The sequence below is a fragment of the Pseudopodoces humilis genome, chromosome 13 (genome assembly GCF_049639895.1).
Source record: "Pseudopodoces humilis isolate 2021_Gansu_Grassland_sample_001 chromosome 13, ASM4963989v1, whole genome shotgun sequence".
Classification (NCBI taxonomy): domain Eukaryota; kingdom Metazoa; phylum Chordata; class Aves; order Passeriformes; family Paridae; genus Pseudopodoces; species Pseudopodoces humilis.
The window spans coordinates 4,391,074-4,404,034 of NC_142212.1; the positions used below are offsets into that span (position 1 = coordinate 4,391,074).

The 12,961-nt window shown below is 45.0% G+C and overlaps 1 protein-coding gene across 3 annotated transcripts in view; it reads left to right on the forward strand.

Moving 5' to 3' along the window:
• RBM6 (RNA binding motif protein 6) overlaps positions 1-12,961 on the forward strand; it is a 57,668-nt gene that overhangs the window by 16,035 nt on the left and 28,672 nt on the right. For all 3 annotated transcript variants that reach the window (XM_088061916.1, XM_088061918.1, XM_088061917.1), the window contains exon 6: positions 6,139-6,212. In XM_088061916.1, coding sequence (XP_087918042.1) covers positions 6,139-6,212 — 74 coding nt within the window. The remainder of the gene's footprint in view (positions 1-6,138; positions 6,213-12,961) is intronic.

Below are 12,961 nucleotides of genomic sequence, written 5' to 3' on the forward strand. Positions count from 1 at the left end.
AGGTATGCAGCTCACAGTCCTCTCTCATGGAATTTAGTGAAAGCCCCAACCTTCCTCAGATTCCAGGTTTCTGTACAAACATAATGCGATACTTTGTCTTTAATAAAACTACAGTGTGTACAATCTTAGCATTGGATTTTTTCCCTTCTCTCATTTTTGCTGGTGTATAAACTACCTTCCTTGGGCCAAGAAGGGTTGACAGCCATCTGGGGCTCTGACTGTAGTAGTTCCTGTAGTTTATAGAGCTGCTGGTGTCTGCCTTTGAGGGTGTCTCTCAGTCAGGTCCTTTCTGTGTCTTGTTCTCCAGGATGGAGGGAGGAGGATGGACTGTAGTGCTCTATCTTTCAGAATACAGCTCTGTTTCATTTCCTGAGGTTTCAGTGTTGTTCTCTGTCATGAATGAGTGTGTAAGAGTGTACTTCTTTACACAGAGGGACAGCAGGACCAGCAGCAGGTGTGGCTTGTAAATGCTCAGCCTTTGAAAGGGATTGGGGATATGGCTTGTTGCAGATTGTCCTGTTCATTCTAGTACAGCTCTTCAGCCTTAGTAACTCTGAAGACCAATTTATCTGTGCAGTAAAGAGATCTGACAAATTTATGGATGCTCAGAATCCACCAGCTGGTATTGAGAGAGCTCATGATTTTGGCTTCTATGGTAGCCTAGATAGATTGCTGCCGTCCCTGCCGTGCTGCGGGGGTGCCCTCCAGCTTTTCAGACTGGTCGGCAGATTTATTTCCTCTGCCCACCACAGAAGGCACTACTCTGCTGTCCATCCTCACTGCCTGCTGAGTAAGCACAGGTACAGCCATTCCTGAGCACGTCCAGGAGCTCCTGTTTTCTTGGAAGCATTGAGTGTATGATGCCTCCTAATAGTAGCCCAGTGTAATAGCACAGAGATCCAGAGAAAGCCCTGTGTTCTCCAGTTTTGTTCACTCTGGTATGGATCACCTACATCCTCATCTTTCCTTGGAGATAAGAGGCCAATCTTGTGCCTGGGGTCATGGGCACATTGCCAAAATCTCCCACTCCTGACTTAGATCTTCCTTTTAATCACAGAATGGCAGATTCTCTGAGAACAGGGTGCACAATCCCTATCTCCATTACCTGAGCTCCCCAAAGATCAGTGCTTGAGACCATGGATTCCTTCAGGGATCACTCCATACTTTACGCCCTTGGAGGAATAGAACTTTCTTCTCTAGCATGGGTGAAACTCTGTGGATCATTTCCTCAGCTGCACCCTGCTCTGCCAAGCTGTCTCTGGGGGGAGTGAGCAGCAAGAATCTCCTGCTTCAGCTGCTGGCCAAGGCTCTGCTTTAATGTGCCATCTCTGAGTCCTGGAAGAGTCCTAGAAGTCCCCAGAAGTGCATGTGCTTTTCTTCTGTGATAGTTCTGTCTTATTCTAGGGGAAAAAACACAAGTGAAATGTTGTTGGAATGGTGGGGAAGCTCTCTGCCTATGGAGACTGCATTGCATCCAGTTGCCCACCTGGCTGATGCAGGGCCCTCTGCCACGCTGGCAGGTTAATGTAGTGTCCTTTGGTGAGCTGTTACAGGGATTTGCCTTAATGTGAGACCGTCTTCTTCCTGTCCTGGAGAAGGAACATCTTTGTTCCCCCCAGAGCAGCCAGGGGTTTGTCACAGTTGATTTTGCAAAGGCAGGTGATGGCTCTCTGTGGATGTGAGATGACCTAATGCCTTAAGCTTGTTGGGGTTGTGCAGGAGCACGACTGACTGCACACCCATTCCTAGAATCAAGAAGCTGGATCGCCTCTCAGATTGGATGCCTTTGTCATGTTGCCATCCTGCGTTCTTTCCAAAACTATCTTTGCTTTGGCACAGATAGGGCTGCTGTCACTACAGGATCTTTTCGTTTGGTCTTCTAAAACTCCAGAGATAATTTTTTTTTGTCTTCACACTGCTTACAGCCCCTATGAGAACAACATTATGGTTTTCCTTTATTTAGATCTTTGATATAACAAACTATGCTGAAGTAACACATTACTATGTGTCAGTTGTTCTGTAGAAACTGTGTCTGTGTAGAGACAAGACTTATTTTAAATCTCAAGTCTTTGATCTCTATATCTGAAGCCAAAGAACAGTAATTTTAAGGCAGGCTTTCAGGATTTTTAGCCAAACCATTGCATGCTAGCAGGGACCCTCCATTTGCTGTCAAAATTCACTTTTCTAAAACACGTCTGTTTCAGAGGCAGAATGTTCCTCATTCCAATGCTCACAGAGCAGCTTCCTGGAGCTCTAAATGTGTCCTTACTCCTAAGTATTAAGCGTTTGTGCCATTTTCAGTGCAGAAGACAGCCGAGCATGCTTTGGGAGCATCCGTAAAGGATTGTGTATACATAGAAGCACTTAAGGGAAAGCAGAAGTCTTCTGCAATCTATGTGCACGCTCTCCTTGCATTCTGATTTCATCCGTTGTACACAGCCTGTGGTACTGTAGACTTGCACAGCTGAAAGGAAGTAGCTAAATAAGGTACAAGAGTCCTTTTACACAGTTGACCTAAAACATGGGGGGAGATGAGGATGTGCATGTTTTATGGCTGTGCTAGGGCAAAAATCTGGGCAAGTTCAAGTGTTCCTGTTGGAAAGATCATTTGGACAGTGTAGCTGTGCTGAAGCATGCTCAGAGGTTGTGTGGGGGAGATACAACAAATGAATTTCTTTCCTTTTTGACAGTTTATTTTGATCATATATTTTTTTGCACATCATTACTTCATTCTAATTTCTTGTGGATTCTGAAACTGTAGTATTGTACTAATCAGTAGATGAAGATACCAGGATTTATATCTTCATGTGAAACCTTGCACATGAAGTTAGGCCTCTGAGTCAAAAACCCCACACTGTTCTTCAGCAGTGGTTTTGCTTTGCTGGTTTGATTGCTTTGGTTTTACTGCTATGACCTGAAGAATACTAGAGGGTGTCCAAGAGCTCTCACTCACAGGGGAGCACTGCTTACCTTGGGATGCCTATGGAACCAGTTCCTCCATTAGGTGCCTGGTCCTATTCCTCCATTGAAATCCCACGCCCTGCTTCTGGTAACAGCACCTAAGTTGTTGGCATTCTGACAGGCAAACTGTGTGAAGGCTTTGGAAACAAAAATATCCAAGCTCAGCAGCTGCTGCACAGAGCTGGACCAGTCCTATGGAAGAGGCAGGGAAGAGGCACAACAACAGCTGGTGGCAGGAGCCTCTGTAGTTTCTCCACCTTAAGAACCAGCCTCAAGTCACTTGGTTATGTTTCAAGCGTTGTTCTCTGGGTAATGTGATTGTTGCAGATGGTGGAAAAATCAGCAGCCATTGGGGTTTCAAGGTGTGGTGTCATTGTTCCACGGGCTTCCATATCATTGCCTCCCTGCTATGGTCTAAAATGGAAGGATGCTCTGGAGGAGTTGGGGGCAGGGGGGCAGAGCAGGGGTGGTGTGCCGCCCCAGGCTGATGTTACTCCGTAGTTCTCACATCCTGAGTGTGCTTGTCAGATCCATGCAAAGCTCTGGATCTGGGGGAGAGGAAAAGTGTCAAGCCCCCACACGTCTTCAGCGGTGGTTTTCAGCAAGTGGCTCCAGGCTGCTCTCTTCTTGCATCACTACTTCAGTGCTGTCTGTGCAAGGACAGCTTGTAGTGAATTCCAGAATGCTGCGTCCCTCTGCGAGCCGACCACAAGAGCTGAACGTCTGGCCTGGAGCTGCATTTTGGCAGGATATGGGGGTCACAGTTATTGTTTTTGTATATGTTATTGTTGCTATGCTTATGAGTTCGGTGGGGGAGAGCAGAGATGGGGAAAGTGCAGAAGGAAAAATGTGCTGGGCTTCCCCTTAGCTGTCTCCATGTAATGCTTGGAATGATCCTCTGGCATACATTCCTCCAAACGTCTGAGCCTTTGTATCTCCGTATAACATCCAGCCTTGCGCTCTCGGTTGTGTCATGCTGGATTAAATCCATGTCTAAACTACTCATTCCCTTCATGAGGACTGGGATATAAACGTCCTCTTATTGCAGAGCAAATAGAATGAAAACTTCTGCAATCTTGCTTTGTGTCTCTCATGAGGTCTCCTACATGTGGAAGTAAGGATAGTGCTCTGATCTTGCCTTGCTGATCACAGCAGCTTTCAAAAATCCTCTCTGAAGGGGAATCAGGAGCCTTATGGGCTGAAGAATACCATTCATGCAGCCCTTTTTTAAACAGAAGGGAAAGAAGTGACTCGAGAGTTCTGGATTTGAGTAAGGCTTTAAAATAATGTACCACGTGAGGCTGCACACTGTGCATGGAGTAGCAGAGGTGTCTGCCCGGAATGCAGAGCAGTCTCCCAGCAAGGGGCAGCACTGCTTCTGGAGAGCAGCTGCCTTCTGCAGAGAGGAGAACTCCTTCATTTTCAAAATGTGATCTGGTGTGGCTGTACTGCAGAGCAGAATGGATGCTGTGGGAACAGCTGGATCAATTTGGTTCTGTCAATCCTGCCAGCTGAAGCCACACCTCTAGTTCCAGGTGCCCACTTGATGTAAGAGTGTCAGGTGGCTTTAGCTGCCTTCTACCACAGATGTGCTGCTGGACTGCATATTCCACTGAGCTGAACAGCACACAGATTGATAAATTTCCATTTAGCATAATTATATTGACTAAAATAATATAGGAAGGGGAAATAAATTCCTCTGCAAGGTGGAAGAGGTGCTAAATTCAAATTGGAGTCTTGTTATTAAAGGCAAAGGTGCAAAGTCAGGATTGTGTTGTTAGAACAACATGCAAAGAGCTCCCAGAATAAAAAAAAAATAATTAAAAAATCAGTAGGGTTTGATGATGAAATAGTTTTGTGTGGTCCTGTCTTTGATGTGGTAAAGTACAAAGATAAAGTGAGAGGGAAGGAAAAACTAGAGAGTGCAGCAAATGTTCTTAGGTGTAGGCTTGAGGGAGATGGGGGTTGCTTTCCAGGAGGCTAGAATGTCTTGCCTGAGAGAAGCATGCATGGAGTTACCTTTTCATAGAAGGTGAAGGGCTGAAACAGTAGGAGCCAGATGCATACCTGGGTTGAAAATACCACAGTTGAGATGTGCATCTTTAGTAGGAGGGAAGACAAACTCCTCACCAGGACAGCTAGGTGCCTAAAATGGCACAAATCACATGCAGACCAGCCTTCCTCTTGCTCCAAACCAGCCAAAAGAGCAGCAGGAGGAGGGAGACAAGCCCTCTTGCTGCTTATGCCCGTGTAGGACCATCTCTGCCCATGGTCATCTGGGAAGTACTGTTTTGGAATGTGCCTTGACATGTGAAGGGTGAGGTTGTGACTTTGGGCTGTTCCTTGGCGCTCCAGTTCTTGGAGATAGTTTCAACATCAGGGATGGATCTTGAGTTGGTCTTAGGTTCTGAAGTGTTCACCCTGCACTTTACTTTGGGACATATTTCAGAGCAGATAACTGGAGTACACAGTTAAATCAGTGGGTCCCTTCTGCAGTGATGGAGAAGACAGCTTTCCAAGGAATGAGAGGAGTAAAGGCTCTATAATTTCTTGAATCCAAACTTAAAGCTCCCACACCCTCTTGTTATGTGTGCAGTGACATCTATACCAAAATGAGAAAGTTGGAGTTCTCATTCCTGCTCAGCTGCACTTTTTCGTAATGCAAAGGGATTGGACTTCAAAAAGTAAGCAGGTGTTGAAAGAAAAATAGCAAAGGCGAAGGAATAGTGTTAGTTCTTTCTGAAATATTGTCCAATTAAAATGCTAGCTATTCGTGTAAAATACATCTGCAGCAAGGTACTTGGAAATGATTTATCAACACTTACTTTGGAGGATGCTGCCTCCAAGGTAGCACAAAATGTGAAACTGGCAATGGAAAGTCACTATGACTTAGAAAAAACAAACAGCAAAGCAATTATTTCTTGCCCTAAGAAAGGGTGTGTCTGTCACTGGGTTGTGTGAGGCAAAGTGGGAACACTACTATTAACATTCATGGTAAACTGCACGGTTAATCATCATCCAGCTAGTCCCTGGTTTCTTTCTTTTTCATTCTGAGGTAGAGGGGTGGTGGTTAGAGGGCTTGTCATTGGAGGGAAAGGGAAATTGATTATTTAATGTGGCTTTCTTTATGACAAGGCACTAACATGACTCCCGTCTGTATTTAAATGCTGTCCCCAGGTTACGACTATGGCTATGTCTGCGTGGAGTTTTCACTCTTGGAAGAGGCCATCGGATGCATGGAAGCCAACCAGGTTGCTTTACAATTCGGTCAATGCTGCTAGAAGATTTTTAATATATTTTTTTTTGGTGGGGTGGTGGAGAGCCAATGAGGTTTTTGTGAAGGAAGATCTGTTCTTGTATAATACACAACACCGCGGTTTAAATGTTGTTACCAGAATCTTGTATCAGGCTTAGAAATGCCAGCAGGAAAGAGCTGCTGGACACCAAGTGGTCTGCCTTCTTCCCTGGTGTGTGTCAGCACACTGGCTGCAGTCAGAGGCTGGTGGCTGACAGACTCCTACTGCAGGTTTTGACCCTGCTGTTTTTGTACTCTGAAATGCAGTCGGGAAGAGCTGTGCTGGCAGTAAATGCTTCCCCCGGCTGTTCGTGCACACACACATGCACATGTGACTGTAGGTGCATACCCTCGTGTGCAGCTCTGAGTCAGCTGTGACTTGAGTGCTCCACTTTGCCATATGCTTTATGTGTGGGAGAGATGCTTAATTGTGCATCTCCCCCATATCTATCCTGTCCTTTGGCAACCTGGAGCTGCAGACACAAGGACTGCCCTTACGTGCAGTTGAGCCTGGTAAACCTGAACATTTCCAGCCCTTAAAGGATAAAATGACTGAAATCCCCAGTAGCTATTCTAGAGGGGCCTTTACTCTGACCTGGTATTTGAAGCTAGAGCTGTTGTTCCCCATGCAAGAACAAGATGCATAAAATTTGTTTGATAAAACATAGATTTCCATCTCATACTACCTTCCTTGTGCCTTGGAACTGCAAATGATGGATTCCTCAACAGAGAAAACTTCTGATCCCCCTTCCTCCACCATGTCCCTTAAGCCTTCTCTTTGCTGCTTTCTTCCTCCTAATTTGCCTGAGTAAGAATCTGTATCAATTATCTTAAGCCTTTTTACCTGAATCCCAGGTCTTGCTGTCACAGGAGGAGAGTTATGAGTCAGATTCAGAGCTGTGCATCTGCAAAAATGTAGTTACAGCTAATGAGTCTTCACAGCTGGGGTTTCAAAGGTCCCACTAAGCACTCGCATTTGCCTCTATTTTCAGTTACAGAGGTATTGCAACTTAGAAAAATGTTTTACAGAAATAATTCTGTTGCTGGGAAAGAGCCTGGCACATTCCCACCGAGGTGGTGGTGAGGAGCAGAGAGAGAGAAGACTCCAGAATTAATTATTACTTTTACCATCAGTGACAACTTTTATTTCCCCTTCAGTGTTTCTACGATTCCCAATTTATTTTGTTGTCACTGGGGAATCTATAATTATAGATGACACTGCTTTTAACCAAATGCCTCTCTGTATTCTCTCCACCGTTCTACTCATGAAATAACGTCTTTCTATGCAAGAACAACTCCCAAGTATCTGGGAATTTGGGAATCCCTCTTTTTCTGATTCTGATTTTCTGATGCCTTCTCTGCCCTTTCTCCCATTTGGAGTATATAGAATTGGGCAGGTATTTTAACTTGATCATGTTTGGTCCATTGCTACAGCAGAGAGCCTGTAGGCACCAGTCCTTAAACTGAATTGAGTGCCTGCAGGTGCCCAGTAAATCACTGCACACACATGCATGGGAAGAAGCTCTGGCTGGTGTTCCACTGCTGTGTACTGACCTCCCCAGCATCAGTAACAGCAGCCATTCAGGCTGGGGAATGCTTTCCTGTGCTTCCCTTCCCTGCTAGTGACAGGAGTTGAGGTCACAGCCATGCACATCTGGGATGTGCTAAAAACAGGGTATGAAAAGTGTTCCAGTTTTCTTCCTGCTATACCTGGCTCTGTGTGTGTGCAGAGGAAAGCTGGAAGATGGAGTGCTTGGAAGGGATAATCTCCCAAGCCTCCATGTGCCCAATCTTCATCATGTTTTAGTAGATCTACAGTAGTTAGATAAGTGAGACATGTGGGGTTTGGGATGACCCAAGCTGCATGCATTTGGTCAGGAGAGCTGTAACTTCTGGACTGCCCCACATAGGTTAACTTGTCTAATCTGCTTTTGACTAAATATGAAAAGGAGCCCTTCTAATTACCTAAATAAAAGAAAAAAACAAACTAGCAATATTTGTACCTGACATACTGCAAAGGAAATAAGTGACTTTAAAATTCTCAGAGACAAGCAGAGATCTTCAAAAAGGGAGTTATGAATTCTCCCTAGAGAATAGATATTCCACTTCAATGACTTCCAGGGTAGAGTTACAAGATCATCTCCTTAGACCGAGAGTCTGCATTTTTGCAAGCTGCAAAACAAAAAACCTGTGTTAGCTAAGACACAGATTCTTGGTTAGTTCAGTTATTTTCAGAAGGTTATCAACTGTCCCTGTCAAATTCAGTCACTTGTGAGAGCATAAATAGCAAGTGACATGCTGGTCCCTCACTAGTCAACCTGACTCTTTCTCAGGCATCTGCAGGCTGGGAATAAATAGCTTGTGCAAAACCAGCATTTCTGATGCCGTTTAATGCCTGTTGAACTGCCCCTGCCTGAGGAACAGTTTGCTACATCCCTATATTGTATCATTCTGGTACTGTGAAATCTTTTTGTTTTACTTGACATACACCAGCACCCACTTAAGATCATTGCCAGACTTGCAAACTACAGATTTACCAGGTTCAACTCCCTCCATTCAGTAAATCTTAGCATGTATATGCGACTGCTGAGATTTGAGGGGGCTTTTCTGTTACATATATAGTGATAAGGAAACACCCATATTCTGTGTTGCCCTAATTTCGCAGGAGAGTTGCATTCCATGTGTATTAACTGCCACAGCTAAAGTAATGACAGCAGGTCCCTTATTAATTGCTTTGACTTGTTGACTGTTGCATTGGCAACTTATTCCAGCACCAAGGTGCCACCTAATATGCATGAAAGGTGCTGGGTTGCAGTTATTCCCAGTGTGGAGGTGCTGGCTACAGGGCTGGAGGAGTGAGGTGCCAGGTGCTGGCTCTCCCACTGCCTTTGTGGGGGCTCTGCCCTGGCAGGGCAGATGAGCTGTTGACTTGTTGTGCAGAGCCTAGATCCAGCCCTTGTAGCAGCTTCATGGTTGGTGATGCTTCTGGTGGCCTTTTGTTTCACGCTGGCTGTCACTTGAGTTGTGTGAGACCTCTTTTCTGTCTGTGATGAGCTGCTTTTCTGTTGGGGAGAAAGTTATTTTGAATGGAAAATGGGGTTTCTGTCTGCTAAGCCACATGATTTCTCCTAAATAACTTTCCCTCCCTTATTCTCATTTTTGAAAGGGTGTGGTGTGGCATTTGGCGTTTCTTTGGCGTAGCCCCTGGTGTAGTACTGTTCCTGTCTGAGGGTACCAGCTTGGCTTCTTGGAAGCAACTTAGGGAATACATCCCATGGCTGCTCTTGTCCATAGGCATGTGATCTTCTTGTGCTCCTCCTTCATGTGTAGAAAAGAGCAGACATAATGAGCATGTCTCTTGGTGTGAGAAAATCAGGTGGGAAATGAAGTACCCTTTGTGTACTGTTGTGTGTCAAAGGCAGGAGGAGAAATGGAAAGAGCCTATGTCTGCTGCTTGTATGTTTTACTGTTTCCACTGAGATGGAGCTGGTTGTTATACATATGGAAGCAAGAGGGGATTTTTGAGCTCAGGAGCAAATGGTTTGTCTCAACTGACTCTAGTATTGTCTCCAAATCCGCTCAGGCCTCAAACTTGGCAACACTGACTGCATGAATATTTCCTAGCTTTTTTTGCTAGTACCTAACAACTTTGTAATCCTTTCCTTCTATTTCTTAAGAAAGAGGGCAAGAGGAGAGCTATAGCATGAACTTTTAGAAATGTCTACACTGTACATTATTGTGCAGGTCTCCAGGCACATGCTGGAGTGGTTGTTTGAGACTTGCTCTTGTGCCTTCCTGCACTGAGGCTGGCACTTGTCAGAGCAGTTTCCCTGCAGTGTTGTCCTGGTTTAGCTTGCTGAGTACACCAATGTCTCCACTCTCTGCTTGTTTTTTACTGGAGAGGGTAAGAGGGATTCTTACTGGATTTTGTGGGTGCTCACTTGAGCATGTCCCACTCCTGTCAACTAGAAACATCAACTGTGTGTTTCTCCTGCTCTGAGCCTATTCCCCTGTATCCATTCACTTCAAGGCCTTTGTGTATTCTGTGTGAACAGAGCTTCTGGTGCAGATCAGATTTCACAGGCTTTTCACTGTAGCTGTTGGTGTTAAAATCCACAAGATGCTGTGACAAGCAGGCAAAGCTTAGGACTTTCTGTCCTGAAAACATTTGCAGTAACAAGCCACAACTCTCTGGCTTTCCAATTAAATAAAGAAGGAGCATGTGCTTATCCTGAGAATGGAACTTCTCCTGTGACCTGTAGCCTTGGAGTATTTATTGAAGCCTGTGGTACAGGGAGTGTGTTGCAATTTGCAAGAAAAAATGTGTGTCCAACCATCAAAATTAATTGCTTTCCTTTTGGTAGAATGTGCCTAATTGTGGAGTCTGAATTTTTTTTTCTATAATCTGCCAGATTCCCTCTATAATGGAAGATGACACCTGCCTCAAATGAATTTTCACAGGCTGTCTGGTATCCATCATTTATTCACTTGACAGTATTGGTCTCTCTTAAGCTTTAACCTGCAGTTGAGGGTGGTGGTGGCATGTCCACAAATACACTGAAATCCGTTTGTGTGTCAGGCTAAGGGTGCTGGAGATGGCCTTGCTTTTGATCTGTCCTCTTTGGATCCACAGCTGGCATTATCTTCTGCTTTTCTTGTTGCATTATTAGGTGTGTGGATTTTGCTCAGGTTGTATCATTAGCACACCTCTTCTTCCCCTGCTCTCCCTCACCCCCACAAAGCCTGTCCTGCTTTTCACTGTGTGGATTTCTAGAATCTGCTTTTGGAGTATTCCACTTTGAGTGAGGGAAAGGCTTGTATACCTAGGCAGTTTCTTCTGTAAACATCCTAATGGTTTGGGAAACATGCACATTTTGGAGGAATTTTTATGAGCCACCTGACCTATGGAAAGTTCTCTCCACAGGCTAGGGGATGAGTGGATTTCCAGGCAGCAGAGCTCATTTGGGTTTTTTTTGTATCTGATTCAGTGTGTGACTTTGTCACGAGTTCACCCTGGCCTTACATCATGGAGGCTGGACATGTTGAGTCAATCACTTTTTCATTCCCTCTTGTGTCTCACTAATCACATCGTACTGGCATTTATCTGGAGCTTTAAGCTTTTGAGATCAGTATGGAAGCCTGCAGTGGGAAGCTCCTGGGGCTGGGCAGACACTTGCCTGTGAATAAGCAGTTGGATCTGCCTGTAGTGACCTGTGACAGGGCTGGGTGTGTGGGTGTACATGTGTGTATCCTGCAATGAAGCTGTGATGAATGCACTGCTTGTTTGGAAGGACTGGTTAACCTCTGCGTGCTGCAGAGACCCTCCATGTGCAGAGAAGGGTGGCTTTTGTTGTAAAATGTAACTGCCAAAAAGTACCAAAAACATTTCTCTGGACCTTTTTCTCTTCTGTCTTCTCAACATCTTCTGTCATCTCAGCTCTCCAAGTCGTGTGAATCCTCCTAGTCCTTCTTCCTTTGGCACAGAAGGTTGTAAGAGATCTTCTGCCAGAGACTTCACACACTCTTCCTTTCAGCCAATAGTAGCTTCCCATCAATGTGTTTTCTCCAGCCCTACCCAGATAAAAAAACTACAACCTCCTTCTTGGCAGCTCTGTCCTGCCTTGCCTCAAGAGGCAAACCATGCTACCCAATGTGTTTTAAAATAAGTTCACTTTTCACTAGAAGAGTTGTGAAGCTGCATCTTCTTGCTCTACTTGTGTGATTCCCAGCTTGCCATGTCCCTCCACTCCCTGCTAGCATTCCAAAATCCTGTCCTCCTTTTTCCTTCAGCCTCATCTTACCCATGTGGAAGGGACTGTATGTGTTTGCTGCTGCTGCTCTGCGATGGGATTGTCCCAGAGGACAGCTTCTGGGTGAGCTGGCTGGAGCATGCAGCACATGCTTAAGTGGGACTTCCTCAGTATCTCTGATTGCTGCTGGGGATGTGTGGCCCAGCAGGGTTATCTCAGGACTCAAATATTGCTGTATATTAGAGTATTATCTATTCTGTGTGCTGAGGTTGGCTTGGGCTGCTATATAAATAGGTTGTTTAACATAAAGCATCACTCTACCCTTCTCTAAAATGACACTGCTCTCCCTCCTGGCCCCTGCATTTCTGTTCTGGTGATGGGTTTGCTAGAATTTTTTGTCCATTGACATTAACAAATCTGTGTGATGATGTAACTCTGAAATAACCATTCTTTCCCTATAGATTATAAATGCCTTGATAATCAAGTTCTCTGTTGGATTAGCTGTTCTGTTTACAATGCCAGGAGCTGGAGGGAATAATTGTGATTTCCTGAAATTTGATCTGTGAGTGATTGACAAGATAGGTGTTTAGTCCTCTTTGGCTGATTGGCTGTGTGATCTATCAGTTTTGTGCTGCATCATTCACAGCTTCTGGGCAGGAAAAGGTTGGATATTCCCTGCACTGGTGGCTCAAAGTGAGGAGCCACCATGGGACAGCTGGACCTTTGATGCCCAACACTGATGTTGTAAAAATGGGGGTACTTGAAAACTTCTGCCTGTGCATGCAAAATACAGTGTGTAGCATGGGTAAGTCTGCTTCTGCCCCTTCCACAGGGCTAAAGTTGTGTTGTAGAGGACTCAATGGCAGAGCATTCCTTAAGAAATAACTTTGGTTTGGTCATTTTCAGTACACAAAGCATTTTCCTGAGCAATGAAGCATCTGGAACACTCATCCTT